At 35.9% G+C, this 17,277-nt stretch overlaps 1 protein-coding gene and 1 long non-coding RNA gene across 2 annotated transcripts in view; both read left to right on the top strand.

The window, feature by feature from the left end:
• Positions 1 to 17,277, top strand: part of FAM177A1 (family with sequence similarity 177 member A1) — a 48,521-nt gene that overhangs the window by 16,626 nt on the left and 14,618 nt on the right. The window contains 1 exon segment of the mRNA XM_027847449.1: positions 13,117 to 13,183. Within this exon segment, the coding sequence (XP_027703250.1) occupies positions 13,117 to 13,183 (67 nt within the window).
• Positions 1,564 to 5,492, top strand: LOC114032182. The gene is made up of 3 exons (XR_003567813.1): positions 1,564 to 1,670; positions 2,380 to 2,490; positions 5,262 to 5,492. It is a non-coding gene; the product is annotated as an uncharacterized LOC114032182 (long non-coding RNA).

The following is a 17,277-nucleotide window of genomic DNA, read 5'->3' as shown; positions in this document are numbered from 1 at the left end:
AATTGTGGCTCCACCGTGTTTGAATTGTTTTTTTTCTTGTTGCTTGTAATATTTTTTCCTTGAGCTGGGGATATCGGAATTTCACTATGATATTCCTGTAGGTTTTCCTTACAGAATCTCTTTGAGGTGGTGATTGGTGAATTTTTTTTTCTTTTTCTACTTTCCCCTCTTGTTCTAACACTTCAAGACAGTTTTCTTTAATTATTTCTTGTATTGTTGTATCAACTTTTTTTTTTTTATCATAGCTTTCAGGTAGTCCAGTTATTCTTATGTTTTTTTCTTCTTGATCTGTTCTCCAGATCAATTGTTTTTCTTATGAGATATTTCACATTCTCTTCTATTTTTTCATTTATATTTTGTTTCATTATTTCTTGGTCTCTTATAAATTCAGTGGCTTCTCCATGCTCAGTTCTAATTTTCAAGGAGTCATTTTCTTCCTTAAGATTCTGGATCTCCTTTTCCAGTTATTAACTTTCTTTTCATAATCTTCTTGTTTTTCTTGGATTGCTGCTGTTGTCAGGGGTTTTTTTTGTTTTGTTTTGTTTTGTTTTTTAAAATTTTCCTCAGTCTCATTTGATTTTTAAAGTCTTTTTTAAGTTCTTCTGTGAATCTTTTTGGGCAGGTAACTATTTGACATTACTCTTTGGAGTAGTAGGGGCTCTTTTTTGCTTTAGTATCATCTTCTGATGATGAATTCCGGGGGCAGCTAGGTGGTGAAGTGGATAGAGCGCCAGCCTTGGAGTCAGGAGGACCTGAGTTCAAATCCGGCCTTGGACACATAACATTCACTAGCTGTGTGACCCTGGATAAGTCACTTGTCTAGCAAAAACAAAACAAAACAAAAAAAAGATGAATTCTGGTCCTCTTGATTTCCATAGTAACTTTCTATAGTTGTGTCCTTTATCCTTTGCCTGCTCATTTTTTTTTTTAATTTATTAGTAGCAGCTTATTATTGTAATCACCTGGGATATGTCCTGGGGCTTGGGGAATGGTGCCTCTGGCGTCAAATTCTCCTTCAGTTTTCCCCTCTGACCTGGAACCAAAACCAAGAACTCCGCCATCTTTTAAGTGCCCACAGCCGCTGGCGTCCCTGCCCAACTGCTTCTTCACTCACTGGGCATATCCTGGTTCCTTCTTACCCAGGACCACATTTTGGCTGCACATCTGGGCCTGGCATCCCATATCAGCAAAGGTTCCCTCAATCTTCCCCCACTCAGATGCCTGACTCCCCACACTGTCTGGGAGGTAAAAGTTCCTATGGCTGGAGCCAAGGTTATCTCCCAACACAGCCAGTCCCAGAGCTTGCCACTTGCTGTTTCAGCAAAACTAGCCTGGAGGTGTTTCATAGGGACCACTAAGTTTGGATCTTCTCCAATTGTCCCAGGAGGGACCACTGTTCTGCCCCAATTCTTGTTTATTTTTAACCTATCTCCATTCTCCCTGAGGCATTATTTTATCTTGATTGTGGGGGAAATCTGGAGAGCTTGGAATTTTCTGAGCTACTCTACCATCTTCCCAGAATCCTCTCAAATTTAATTTATTTCACTTGTAGGTAGAAGAGGAGAGATTGAAGCTGGAAGAGAGGTAGAGGAGGAAAGATTGAAGCTAGAAGAGAGGTAGAGGAAGAGAGATTGAAGCTGGATGATGGCTGGCTCAGGGTCTTGAAGGAGGTAGGAAAATGGGGTCAAGGGCAAAGAATATTTTGTAGGGACATGCTAAGTATTAGTTATACTGATTTAACAAGTATAGGTATTGGAGAAAAAAAAAGAAAAAGTAGCATTGTGCAGGGAAGGATATAATATCTTAAGAATGTATTTTGATATAGATGAAACAAAAATAAGAAATGAGAGGGCAGGAAGAAAGCTAGAACAAGTTAGAAGAGAAAAGTTTCCTTTGAAAAGGAGTGCTTATATTGAGTATGAATATCATTCCTGTTTATCACATATCTGATTGTGATTGTCATACTAGTTGTTTTTGTTTTGTTTTTTACCAAATTAAGGTGTACTTATAAAGTAATTTTTTTAAAAAAATCAAATAATCAACAAATCAAACATACTAGAACTTGTACATATGAGTGTATTGTTTTCAGAGAAGTCATTTTGGGAGACTAGTTTACAACAAGCACGAGAAAGTCAGCCTGTCTTAATACAGGTTCAGTAAGATTAGGGATCCCAAAGTGTAGCACAGGTAAACATAGAGCACACAACAAGGCAGAAAAAGTAAAGCAAACCAGCCAGCTTTATTGATGGGACATATTCGAAAAAGAAGGGCATTTAGGGAGAATGAAAACTGGTCAGGTCTACTGGGGTTTGGTGGAAGGGATGGCACCAAAACCAGTAAAGTCTGGTGGGTTTTTATTGGGTTCTTCTCTGAGTTCAGCAGGACCAGGCATTGTGGGGACAGAGTGAGAAGTTTGGATGTGGAGACTAGAGCTGATTGTTACTGGGGTGGGGAATGCCCAAAAGGATAGAGAAGATGCCTGGGAAACTGGTGAGTAATTAATACTTAGGCTGGTTATGTCTCTTCTGTTCTTATTTTGACAGGGTACCTTAGGAGATTTGTGTTTCGCTGAGGCTGCATCTTTTAGCAGGGCAGGGATTATCACCTCAAAATCACATAATCACATTATCACAAAATCACCTAAGTTGGCAACAGAGGTAGTCAGTAAAATCAGTTATAGAGGAAATTTTGTCCTGGATAATTCTCTTGAATTAAAATTCAACAAATGTGCCCTGGGGATACAAACATTAAAAAAAAAAAAAACATTCATAGAATCTAGAATTGTAGATTTGGAAGGGATCTCTTTGCATCTAATCCAACCTATTAACTGAAAGAAATCACCACTGTCAAATATCCAACACACAGAACTATATTGGAAAATAACAAGTTATACACTGTTAGCAAAGGTAATTTGCCTACAGTATGCTTTTAAAAACATAACTTGATTTTTGGTAAAGATAATGGAAAAGATTGTAGACTCACCTCCCCTAATAAATTCTCTAGGAAAGTTTTAAAAGGATACCAGATGAGACAGTGATGAATATGTAAAACCAAAGTTCCTCCATCCATTCCAGGACTTCATAAGAGAATGGCTAGAGGGCATTTACTAAGGGGACCTGAAGCAAGCTGTATTTTTCTGGCTTGGGGAGACCCAAAGCAAGATAAAGTTAGCTCCTGAGAGGTCACTGTTCAGGAGATAGAGAGGACTCCACCATGGACTTGTATGCATGTTTTGGAGCCTTCTCAGAGACCTTAAGTTAGGATCTCTATGAAAGACAGAGGCAGCTTTCATCAACACACTACTTTCATAACCTGGAGGCAGGGTGGGAGAAGTACCCACTTTGAGGCCTAAAATTTATGAGGTTTCTGTATTCAGTGCCAAGGTACAGGTATTGAGGATAAGAAGCTGAGGCAGAAGCTCCTCATAACCCTCCACAAAGCCTGAAGCCTCTTCTCAGGGCCTCTGTTAGGGACAAGCCCAATTCCTGGTTTAGTGACTGTGAAGAAGAGGCAGAGAAAAGGCCGAAACCAGCACTGTATTGTGCCACCAGGAATCAGAGGCAAAAACCAGGAATTTCAGCAGAGGGTGAGGCCTAATCCCAGGTCTAAAACCAGTTTCCTTTTCAAAACCAATGCTGAAGCATAGAGCCAAGAACCAGCTACCCCATCCAGAACTGTAGTGAGTCTGTGGCAGAAGAAGTAGCATCTGTATTACAGTAGGGGCAGGAACAGTCAGGGCTTGCCTATACCAATTAAGAGTGGAAGGAGCAGGCGGCAGCTAGCTGGCGAAGTGGATAGAGCACCAGCCCTGAAGTCAGGAGGACCTTAGTTCAATCCGGCCTCAGACCAAACACTTGACACTTAGTAGCTGTGTGACTCTGGGCAAGTCACTTAACCCCAATTGCCTTTAAAAAAAAAAAGAGAGAGTGGAAGGGGCAGAGCCTGGCACTAGTATAAAGTCTCAATCCAGGAATCGAGGTTGGAGGGGTTAGTAAATGAAAGAGAACTCTGAATACTACTGTATCTTCCTGTATAAGAAATAAAGCAAGTTTAGAAAAGCCCAAAAGAACTCTGTAAGTACAAGTAAAGCCTCAAAATAATTGACTTGGCCACCAGGACTCTTACGAGTATATGAAGAAATGAAGCAAGATAAAATTAAATTAGAGCTCTTGAGGAAAAAAATTTTCAGGAGAACAAAATGGCTTAGAACAGAAAGTAGAAAACATCATTCAAGTAGTGAACTCCCTGAAAAGAGTGGAGCAAAAAGAATTCAGTTAGGATCTCTAATCCATTTCCTGGATTTTGCCTGCTTCTGTATCCATCTCCTTGCAAGGTCTCTCTCCAGGCACTATGTTGGATGCTGAGGAATTGAAAGACAAAAACAAAATAACCCCTGTCCTCAACGAGTTTATGCTGTAACAGGAGAAAACCAGACACATAGAAGCTTGTGCAAAACACATATGAAACACCTTCGTGAGTAGGAAGGCACAAGCAACTGGAGGGACCAGGAAAGGCCTCTTCCTAAAAAAAAGTGATGCTCAAGTTAAGACTTGAAGGAGACTAGGAACACTTAAGGGCAGAAGCTAGGAGGGAAAACATTCTAGGCACAGGGAATGGTCAGTGCGGAGTGCACAAAGGCAAATATTATGTTCATAATAAGTCTGGAAAGTTAAGATGGGGCCAGCTTATAAAGAACCTTTGGGTTCAAACAAGAGTTTACTTTTGTTGCTAGAGGTGACAGGGAGCCCATGGAGTTTATTTAGTAGGAGATGACATGGTTAGCTATGTGTAGATGAAGAACAGTACTCACTGCCAAATTCAGATTAGTTGCAATGACCAGTTTTAGTCCTGAGTAACAAATGAAGAAACATTTTCTCAATGGTGAGTTGTGAGCTGTGGGAATAGAATGTTGCATACATTGCTAGTTCTGGCCATTTTTGTCTGTTGGTTTTTGTGTGATTGTTTTTCTTTTGTAAAGGCATAAATAAAAATTTTTTTTAAAGAACCAATCATATAAGGTAACAGCTTTTTTTTTTTAAAGAGTTGATGGTCAATATGAGTAAAGCTACAGATACAGCTTATTTAGGTTTTATCAAGGCATTTGACAGAAAAAAAAAGGGCCCAGGACAGAGTTTGGGGGGACCTTCTATACTTAAGGGTCAGAAAAAGGATAATGAATTGTTGAAGGGAGACCATTTGAAAATGGTCATTTGAGAGACTTTTTGATATGTCCCATAGGAAGACCTTCTTGATTTTTTCAGCCCAGCTGATAGGATGGTGAAATACTAGACCAGAAGAATGTGCCTCTGCTGTTCCTATTTCCTTTGCTTGTGTTGTTGATGAAAGGAATGGGAAAAAAAGAAACAAGAACAAACCTCTCAAAGGATTCCACTTTATAGGATCATTCTGAAGAAAGTGCTTTACCAACCCTCAATTGTTTTATAAATAAAAATGAATTGTAATTTTTATAAATAAAAAAATTTTAATGCAAATTCCACAACTTTATTTGCCTTTACCTTTTTTCCATAACTTATGTGATGTTTACAAGAACTGCTATTTATAAAATCATCAGACTCTTTACGTGATTGTTACCAAATGTTAAAATACCTGGGGTTTACCTTGGAGAACATGCTTTAAGTAATTTGCAGAATTCCATTTGTTTGCAGAATTCAGATTAAGAAGTTGCTTACTACCAAGAAAAGTTTACATACATATGTACATACAGATACATATATTATTTCATTGAGCCTCTCGTGGAGTGGTAACATTTTATATGTTTAAAAAGAATTGCCTTCCTTACAACAATTATTTTAAAATGTTTTTACTAAATTTTAAATTCATCTCTTCACATTTTTTTCAGGGCTCTCTGAGTTGCAAATAACTACGTTTAATTTGAAACAGTATACATACACAGAATGTTTTTAGAAATATGGTGTTTTGAATGTAGACTTTGGGGTTGGGAATATGTTAACTAAAAATACTGCTATTCTTTCTTAGTTGTTTTAAAGATAATGCTCAGTTTTAAACATCTCTTAGAATTCTTTAAGGTTTAATATCACTTAAATAATTTTGTTAAATAAGTGGAATTTTACTTATTTTTTAAATTCTTATTGGTATCTTTGATTTCTTTCTAAATATATACCTCCTCCCTCCCCACCAAACCATTCCTTGTAACAAGGAATAAAAAAAAGAAAGAGGGAAAAAAAAACATTACTTCAGCCAAACTAACCAACACATCTATTTAGTTTGATGGTGTATTGCTTGTTCCACACCCACACCACTGCAAAGGAGAAAGGTACATTTCCTTGTCTCTTCAGTGAGTGACATTTTCTCAGTAATTCCATAAATATTCATTACATGTATACTGTGTGCCAGTCACTGTACTAAGTGCTGAGGATACATTTTAAATAGAATTAAGCCACTTAGTACTTTCTGTTCCAAAAAACTTTAAATATCTTTGTAAAAAGTTACCTGTGCCTCCCGCCTGGGGCAGCTAGGTGGCACAATGGATAGAGTTCTGGGCCTGGAATCAGGAGGACTCATCTTCTTGAGTTCAAATCAAGCCTCAGACACTTAGCTCTGTGACCCTAGGCAAGTCACTTAACTTTGCCTCAGTTTTGTCATCTGTAAAATGAGCTGGAGAAGGAAATGGCAAACTACTTCCACTATCTTTGTTAAGAAAACCTCAAACAGGGGCAGAAAGAATCAGACATGACTAAAAAAAATCGAACAACAGTGCCGTCTACCTATAATGACATTCCTCAGTTTCTTGGCTAGTTAAATAAGCATAGTCTGAGTGTCATTAGAAGGTTGCCTACTGAACACTTTATTACAAGTTCTAAACCTTTTAGTTTAAGAAGAATGAGGTTTTTTCATTTTTTTATCTGAATGCTTTTAGCTAGTAAGAGGTAATTTTTTTTCACAGTCATACAACTCAAAAGATGAGCCTGATATGAAATATCAGATAGATGAGCCAAAAATATGAAATGCTTCTCAGTTTTATGTGACCCCTACCCTTTTGCTACCACTGTGATAATGGCAAAAAAAAAAAAAAGGGAAGCAAGTGCATGGACCATCTTTTAGACTAGCTAAGTGGAATATGGGTTTACAAGTTTTCCTTGGAAAGGGAGATAAAAGGAGTTGGAGGAATTGGTTGTATTGTGTATCCAGAAGCAACCAAAAGCATCATTTCATGGGACATTTAGTCTATATTGCATTGCTATGGTAAGAACCCTTGTCCTCATACAAGTTAGGCTAACTTTAATTTAGACTAAAAGGTATTGAAATATTTTTGAGATTTGGTTGGCTCATGAGTTCAGGCTGTTGATATCACTTCCTAGTTGTCTGGCAAAACAATCTCAAGGAACTCCAGGCTTCTCTAATGCTGACCTGGTTAATCATGAATGGGCCAGGCAAAGAAACTTTGAACTGCTGAATCAATCCAAGGTGTCCTTAATGCCTATCCTTGTTGAATATCCACCTACTATAACTATACTATACTGTACTATACTATACTATATTATACTATACTATACTATACCATACTATAACTATATACTATAAGTATATCTCCTTAACTGTTCAGTAACCTAAGAATGTCTCATTTTATCCCAGTATTGTTTGTAAACCTTTAGGGGGCTGACCTGATTCATGTCCACCCCGGAACAATTGCTTATAAGTATTTCTCAAAAGACCACCGTGAAAATAATTATAGTTTACATAGTATTTCTGTTGCAGATGTTGAGGAGGTAGAGAAATTCTGTGAAGAGCTTGTTAAGCTCTTATTGCAATGTTTATTCCTGACTTCTGAAGACTGAGGAAGTAAGCCTCTTGCCTGTTAGCAGAGATATGGTTTTCTAGAGGTGTAGAATGAATCATATGTTTTCCGACATGATTAGTGTTAATTTGTTTTGATTGACTGTAGCTATTTTACAAGGAAGACCAATTGGGTGGGGGCAGGGAGAGAAAGTGGGAAGCAGCAGAAGTTTAAAAAAAAAAAGTCAGGAGTATCATTGTAAGACTACAGTTAAATCAACATACACTTTGATCCTTAAAGTCTTCAGTGTAAAGTTGGCATAGGTGAATACAGGGGAAAATATGTTGTGATATATAACTACTGCATATGGTTCAATAGTAAAAGAATGAGAGAGAAGAGAAGGTCTTATCTACTACACAGATACCTCAGGCCTAAATATCACGAAAACTTTTCAAGAAAAGAATTAGAAAACACTAGATATGGTGAATACTAATATCTAAAAACTGAAATCGATTGTATTTTACCACACAGGATATGACTTTTATAGATATGGAATAACTGAATACCTGTCTGTACAGTAAGACAACTTTTTATAGAGGAGATACTAATACAAAACTTGAAGGAAATCAAAATGAAAAAAGATATGGAGTGCGTTTAAAATGACTCCAATCTGATCTGCTTGATTTTTAATATTAAACTTAACAGACACCAAATAAAATAGGCATTTTTATATACATAGTAGAATAGAAAAGGTACATGAAATTGCGGTTCTCTATTATGTAGAGCTTGCTTTTCTTTTTAAATATATAATAAATTCAACATATTACTTTCAAAGCTGTGCTACTTGCCTGTGATTCTAGACTTCCTTCTGTTCTCTTCTTTGTATTTAAAAATGCTTCAGTGATTCTCTGTTTTTGTTTTGTTTTGTTTTGGCTACCCTAAACTTAGCCTCGTTTTTCTTCCTTCAGTTCACTCCCACTTCATTGGAAAAAGAAGAAAATCTTTCTAACAAACACATAGTCAAGCAAAGCAAATGTCCACATTGATTGTGTCTGAAAATGTATTTCTTATTCTGTATCTTTAGTTTCTCTGATGTTGGATCACAAGTTTTACCATCAGCCCTCTGGCATTTTTGGGCTGGTCTATTGACTTGACCTAATTAAATTAATTAAGATCAATTAAACAAAAGACCTTTTACATCAATCATAACAAATCAGAAGTCTACCTAATACAAATCAATTGCCTTAATGAGACCAAAAGAGCCTAAAAATCACCGTAGTCAGTAAACAATGATATTCACAAAACAAAGATGGCAACCAAGTACAACACTGGTTTGGAGTATAAACTTTTTTTTATGAAATCATATAAATAATGGTAGAAAGTGACAAGTAGCGTTGTCTCTAATAACAGCAAAAAGCAATGTGAGGGAAAATAAGCTTAACACTAGAAGGAGTGTTAAACCAGGTGTGTTAACTGAAAATTAATTTTACTTTGAAATATAAATTTTCTTCCTATTATCTCTACCTCTTTGCCTTATGGATGAAAAAAAAATTACTGCATCAGTTGATGTGGCTTGGTCCTTTGAGTTATTTTTAAATTTCAGTCCTTTAGATGTTAAGAAAAGTTTTAAATAAGACACCCAACTAAATCAAGTTATCCAATGGTTCTTTAAGGATGACATTGGAAGGAAGAACAGCTAATGGATAAGAAATGGAGAACACTTTTATAACAAATTTTTCTCACCATCAGACATGGGGAAACCCTCCACTCCCTCTGTGTTTGAATTCTTTTAACATCACAGTCCTTGATTTCCTTCTTGAGGAAATAGATTTGGCACTGGAGAAAACAGATAAGTAAAAACTGAACTAGATCAAATATATATAATCTGTGCTGGCAGATTGTGAGGGCATTGAGGGATCTTAAGCTATGTTGAAAGAGACACTTTAAAATATATTAAAGAGGGGGCAGCCAGGTGGCTCAGTGCCACCTAGCTCCAGCCTTGGAGTCAGGACGACATGAGTTCAAATCTAACCTCAGACACTTGAAACTTACTAGCTGTGTGACCCTGGGCAAGTCACTTAACTGATTGCCTCACCAAAAAAAAAAGTGTGTGTGTATGTGTATATATATATATAATATATGTATGTATGTATGTATATAAAAGAGGTATGTAGCAAAAGTATAGGGGGAAAAATCTTGCACATTATTACAGTATTTGGCAAAGATACTTGAAAAAACATCCGTAATTACCTATCTGTGTCTACTTTTGCACTTACAGTAATTTTTTGATGAGGATAATCAAAATACATATCAAGGTATTTTTGATGAGTATATTAGAAGACAGACTTTAATAAACAATATTCCATAGTAAACTAAGTCTTAACTATCACAAAACTGACTAAAAGATATAGAGAATACAGTTTCCCCCATTATCTGTAATTTGTTGATTATAAAAGAGCAGTTGATTTAGTAGAATGAAGTGCTACCTTAAAATCACTCTTCCAACATCTCTCCCACACATAACAGTTATACAAGGTTCCTTGAACTACATAAGAGAAAACTTTGCTCAACCCTATGGTTATTAACATCAGTTGAGACATAAAACAGAAATAAATGTCTGCCATAGGTGTTTACCACTGTTATGGGGGTGAAGAGCAGAGTCCAAGTCAAAAAGGAATTTCCTGGGGCAGCTAGGTAGCACAGTGGATAGACCACTGGCCCTGGATTCAGGAGGACCTGAGTTCAAATCTGGCCTCAGACACGTAACACTTACTAGCTGTGTGACCCTGGGCAAGTCACTTAACCCCATTGCCTACCCCAAAAAAAAAAGGAATTTCCCATAGATGGTGAAGTCCTCTTGATGTTCTTGTTTGTGTAAGATATGTATTGATTATATAAAGTTTGAAATATCGCAGAGTCTTCTAAATGAAATTCATAATCACTTGAAAGAATTTGGTCTAACTATCCTCAGAAGAAAAACCAAGTGGATGAAGAATGTCTAATGTCCAAATACTGATGTGAAGTTAGATTGATTAATGTAGAGAGCTCATCCATCAGCATATTTTTCTTAAATAAATACTGTACATAGACAGTGAGATGAGCCCAAAATTGACTAGGAGAGCAGGCTGGTTCATCTTTAGGAAATTGCAAAGTTATTATAGTGACTCCAAACTTACTGAAAAAAAGACCTGGCTTTTCAGCATCATATTTCTGATATGTATATATGTGTGTGTATGCATACATGTGCTTTCCCTCCCTTTTAACTATGGGCTTCTCTGTCTGGGTCCTTTCTTCATCTCCCTACAATCTAATCATTTGAACCCATAAATTCAATTACCTCTATGCATATGACTCCCAGATCTATATGTCTATCTCATCTATCTTCTGAGTGCCAGTCCTGTATTACCAACTGTCTAGTGGACATTTAGAACTGGTTATCCTGTAGACATCTCGAAGGTATCACATCTAAAAAAGGACTCGTACTTTTCCCTGAACCTATCCCTTTTCCCAACTTCCCTATTTTTCTTGAAGCTAATGTCATCTTTCCAGACATGAAGGTTTAAAACCTTGATGTTACAAACATTAGCAACTAGGTGTCTCAGTGGATACCTATGAAAAAAACCATTTTATAGAAACTGGAAAGCAGTCTGGCAGAAACTTAGACATAAATCAACACCTTATACTATATTCCACAATATTTAATAATAAATTATAATATACTATTTAATATGCAAGAAAAAAGTTAGAAGAGAAATAGATCGTGTACCTCTTACAGCTACAGTTAAGAGATGTATTTTTAACCGAATTAGATAGAAGCAAAAGAAAAAAAAAACTTTGATTACTTGAAACTGAAAAGCTTCTGCATAGACAATGTAAATGTACCTAGGATAAGAAAAGTGATCAAATGGTAAAAATCTTTGTATCAAATTTCTCTAAAGTTTTTGCTAGCCAAGATATTATAAACAATAAAAATATATAAGACTAACAATTTGCCAGTCAATAAATGATCAAAGAATTTATTCACAGCCACATGAAAGAATACTCTAAATCACTAATAATTAGAGAAATACAAATGAAAAACAACCCTGAGGTTTCACTTCACACCCTGCAAATAGGTAAAAATGATGATAATACTGGAGGTGTTGTGGAATGATAGGTACACTAATACATTGTTGGTGCAGCTACGAAATGGTACAGCCATTTTGGAAAACAGTTTGGAGTTATGCAAATGAGGTGACTAAAATATTCATACCTTTTGAACCAAAGACTCCATTACTGGGCTGATAGTCCAAAGAAGGCAATGATGAGAAGAAAATCCCCCATATGTGGACCTCAGTTTTTCTAATCTATATAGTGAGAAGTTTCAACTACCTTTCCTTGACTTCCTTCAAGTCTTAACTGAAGTTCCATGTTCTGCAAAAAGTTTTTCTGGGTCCTCTGTAATGTTTTGTGCCTTCCCTCTGGAGATTATCTCAAATTTATCCTATAATGCCTTGTTTGTGTATAGTTGTTTGCATGTTATCTCCACCGTTAGACTGTGAGCTCCTTTTGAGAGCAGGAACTATTTTTTCCTTTCTTTGTAAACTCAGCATTTAGCTCAATGCCTGGCACATAGTAGGCATTTAATAAATGATTGTTGATTTGACTTGATTTAACTCTCAAGGTTCCTTCCATTTCTAAACTTGTGCTTCTCTGGCTACCTAAAAACAATGAAATGACCAAAAGGCAGGTACAATGGTTGAGAAGGAATTGTCGCAACCCACAGTTTAAGAAGCTCTGAATGGGTTGCCAGTGGAAAAAATTGAAGAAGCCCTGGTCTCGAGAAGGACAGCTAGGTGGCGCAGTGGATAGAGCACTGGCCCTGAAGTCAGGAGGACCTAAGTTCAAATTCGGCCTCAGACCAAATATTTGACTATTACTGTGTGACCTTGGGCAAGTCACTTAACCCCAATTGCCTTTAACAAAAAAAAAAAAAAGAAGCCCTGGTCTAGATAATTAGATAAGAAATAATTTCAACTCAGTCACTGAATAATTGAATTGGGAGTATATTTGGGGGGGAAAAAACCATCTGAATTTAAAGGAAGGGTTAGTTTTTTTTCCACTCTGACATTTTGGGATTCTGCTGTGCAAATAATAGTTTATTTTTTGAGTTCCTTTCAAGTGCTTGTAGTTGTAAAATGTTCTCTTTGGAATTCTCTCCAAAAAGCTTTTTAGAAACTTGCTTAAATTTTAGACAATGTGGTTCTATATTCTGTCCACTTAACAAGTATGATTAATTTGGGTTTGCCAGCTGTATACACAGTAAAAATGTTACAATGTTGAATGTTCTTACAAATTATTTTGACTTCTTGCTGTTGCAGACAAAACTTACCTGGGGTCCCTACTTGTGGTTTTACATGCTTCGTGCTGCCACATCAACACTTTCAGGTATTGCTTTAAAATTTTAGTACTGCGAATAGCAGGTGACATAGCAGCATTGATTTAGTAAACTACAATACAGGTAGAGTGAAGGAAGGAAGGGAATGTAATCAAAACAACCCTTCTCTAGCTCCTACCTATTGTTTTCACAGCTTTAAAATGCTAAACTATACCTCTGTCTCACCTATCACTTCCTCATTTTCCAATGATGTTTTACTGGTTAAATCTGCTTGCTTTTTCTTAATCCTTATTCTTTTTGTCCTCTGAGCTACTTTTGTCATAATTGATTGTCTCCTCCTGAATATTTTCTCTTTCCTTGGCTTTCATGACATTGTTACCCTCTTGGTCCTCTTCCTACCTTTCCAAATGTTCCTTTTCATTCTGATTTGCTAAACCATCATCCATATTTTATTCTTTAATCTCAAATATTTGTAGAAAGAATCAGATTCTGTTCAGGGCCCTCTTGACTTTTCTTTCCAAACTCCATTTTGGTAATCTCATTAACTCTTGTAGGTTCAGTTACTATCTCTATGAAGATGACTCCCCAAATTATGCATACAACATTATCCGTCTCCTGAATTCTAATCCTGCATCATCAACTGTCAACTATTCTCTGAAGACAAGGACTTTTTCATTTTGTCTTTGAATCTCCAGTACCTGGAACATAGTAGACAATTAATAAATGCTTGTTGATTGATTGACATCTCTGCCTAGATGGTCCCATAGGCATCTCAAAATCAACATCTTCCCTACTCCCTAAACCTGCCCTTCCTACAGACTTCTCTTGTTTTCTTCTGTTCGCTCAGTGGAGTCATTCTTCATATTTTCACACTTCTCTCCATCTAATCAGTTGCCACATCTTGTTAATTCTGTGGCTGCAGTATTTCTTGCATCTGTCTTATCTCTCAACTCATGGACACCAACCTCATGCAGATCTTTATTGCCTCTTGCTTGGATTCATTGGTATGTTTTATTGCTGCCCCCTGCCTTAACATATCACCTGTCAACCCTTTCTTGTGACAAAGAAAAAACAATTAAGCAAGTACACCCAATATACTGATTGTATCTGAAAATTTATATAATATTATGTAACTTCCCACCTCTCTGCCATAATGGGGGATTGAGGGACCTATATCTCATTATCTGACTCTGAGATCTTTATTGATTTTTCAGTTATTCAGAATGCAATTTGATTTACAGATATTTTCATTTATATTATTCTGGTGGTTGTATATATTACTTTCTTGGTATTGCTTATTTTACTTTGTGTCATTTAAGAAAGTCTTCCATGCAGATCAAAGCATACTATTTTCTGTCCCTTTTCTTTTATTTGTTCTTTCTCATGGTTTTCCCCTTTTGTTCTGATTCTCCTTTCACAACATGACTAATGTGGAATATGTTTTAAAAAAATCTTCCCATGTTTCCCTGAATTTATATTATTCATCATTTCTTATTACATATTATTACATAATGATATTCCATTTCATTTATTATCTCATAGCTTTCTAGTAATTTCCTAATGATTGGCACCCACTTTTTATACAGTTCTTTGCTATCATAGAGTGCTACTATTAATATTTTAATATGTATTAGATTTTTGTTTCTGTTTTTTATTTCTTTTTTGTATCTTTTTTTGTTTCTTTTCTTAAAAATTTATTTTTTATTTTTCAACATTCACTTCCATAAGATTTTGAATTTTAAATTTTCTCCCCCTCCCTTTCCTTCCCCCTCCCCAAGACAGCATGCAGTCTGATATAGGGTCTACTTATACATTTATATTAAGCATATTTTCCTATTAGTCATGATGTAAAGAAGAAGTAGAACTAATATGAGGAACCATGAGAATGAAGCAATAAAACAAAACAACAAAAAAAAAAATTGGTGTTCCAATTTTCCCACATCTTCTCCAACATTTATCATATTTCTGTTTTGTCATGTTAGCCAATCTGGTAGGTGTGTGTTTTTTATCTTTGGGACATTTCACCAATAGAATAGTAAGATTGTTGATTATGCAAAGTTTAATCCCTTTGCATAATTTCAAACTGTCGTCCAAAACTATTTCGTAGCTCTAGAAACAGTGCATTCATGTTCCTCACCTCCCATAGCCCCTCCGTTAGTGACTATTGCCATTTTTTGGTCATCTTCATCAATTAGCTTGGTGTGAGATAAGACTTCAGAGTTGTTTTAGTTTATGTTTATCTTACTCTTAGTGATTTATAACTTGTTTTTATGTGAGAATTTATAGTTTGCACTTATTTTGAAAACTGTTCATATCCTTTAACCATTTATCTGTTGGGGAATGTCTCTTGATATGTTTTCTTGTCAGTTTTCTATATAGTTTGGATATCAGTTTCCTCAGCTATATATGATTGCAAAGATTTTTCTACTTTTTCATTTCTCTATTGATTCCATCTTTATATTAAACACTTTTTAATATTATGTATTTTAGTTTTTATGATCTCTTCTATCCCTAATTGGTTTAAGAATTCTACCCCTAGCTATATTATGAAAGTTACATGATTGTATTCTCTTCTGATGTTTTTGTGATATGATGTATTATATTTAGGTCATATAACCATTTTGATATATAGTGGCGTATGGTGTGCTTGGTCTAAATTAATTTCTGCCAACCTACTTTTCAGTTTTCCTAAGAGTTCTTATCAAAAAGGTAGTCCTTTTATTAACTGAGACTCTTGGTTTTTCCAAAAACTAGGCTTCTGTTCTATATAATTTCTGTTTTTTGCTTATCTAGGCTGACCTGTTGATCTATTTTTCTGTTTTTTGATCTCAGCTGGAGTATTCCTTCTAATTGGTTCAGTAGAATGTAAGTTCTTGAGGGCAGAGACTATTTTCACTTTTGTATTTGTATTTCCAGCATCTAGCCCAGTGCTTGGCACACAGTAGGTGATTAATAAATGTTTATTGATTTATTGGTTTCCCTGGTTCTGATCTCTTCTCTCTCTAGTCCATCATGCACACAATGGCCAACTGATTTTCCTAAAACCTGCTCCTCCCAAAGAACCTTCAGTGACTTCCATTTCCACTAGAGTAAAATAAGAAATGCCCAGCTTAGCATTTAAAGCCCTTCACAGTCTGGCTCCAGCCTTTTTTTCCAAACTTTTTTTTTTAAAAAGCTATCTCTTCATCAAGCTCTCCTTCAAGCAATCTACATTCTAACTATCTTGGCCTCCTCACTCTTCCCACATACAGAAATCCATCTTTGATCTTGGAGCCTTTGCATGATCTGGTCTCCATGCCAGGAACATAACTTTTTCCTCATATAAGGATCTTAATATGCTACAGACTTAATTTGGCTGTTAGCGTTCCCTACCTCCTTCTTGCCTTGCATATAGAATGTATTTAATAAGTGCTTGTTTTATTGTATTTTTTTTTAAATTGGCCTATAGAATTGATAAAGTACTGTAATATCCATGTGGCATTCCATTTATGAACCTTACCTGCTTTTTATTGGATTTTGACCCTATTGCTCTTCTTATTATGTTTTTCTCTTCCTGGATTCAAATTATATTCACTTTATACTTGCTTAACAGCTATTATATTTCATTGACATTACATTTAAATCAAGATAAGGTTAGAAAAGTGATCATTTTGAAAAACTTTCTTTGATTTCTCTGCATTTGACAACTGATGACTACCCCTTCCTTTTGGATGTTGCCTTTTCTCTTGACTTCCATGACAATACATTCTTCTGGTTCTATTCATATTTCCCCAACTGTTCCTTTTTTTTTTTCTTTCACTGATTCTTCAGCCTCTTGCTACTCCTTAAGGTAAGGTTTTTCCAAGGTTCTATTCTGGCCCTTTTCTATAACACTCACTATATTTTCTCCCTTAGTAATCTCATTCATTCTAATGACTTCATGTAGTATCACTTCCATGCAGATGACTCCTAAATATCTAGCAGTAATCTCTCTCCCAAGCTTCATGGAGGTTTACATTTCCCACTCCCTCCACAACATGTCCCCCTGGATGTCACATTAACATCGCAACTTCAACATACCTTAAACCTACTTTTCCTTCTTACTTAATCAATGGTGCTACCTGGTCACCAATATTCAAAACTCCTCTTATCTTTATTTCTTCTT

The sequence above is a fragment of the Vombatus ursinus genome, unplaced genomic scaffold (genome assembly GCF_900497805.2).
Source record: "Vombatus ursinus unplaced genomic scaffold, bare-nosed wombat genome assembly UNPS02015406.1, whole genome shotgun sequence".
In the NCBI taxonomy this organism is placed as follows: domain Eukaryota; kingdom Metazoa; phylum Chordata; class Mammalia; order Diprotodontia; family Vombatidae; genus Vombatus; species Vombatus ursinus.
The sequence above is the reverse complement of the archived record's forward strand: the minus strand, read 5'-3'. Positions and strand labels throughout refer to the sequence as shown.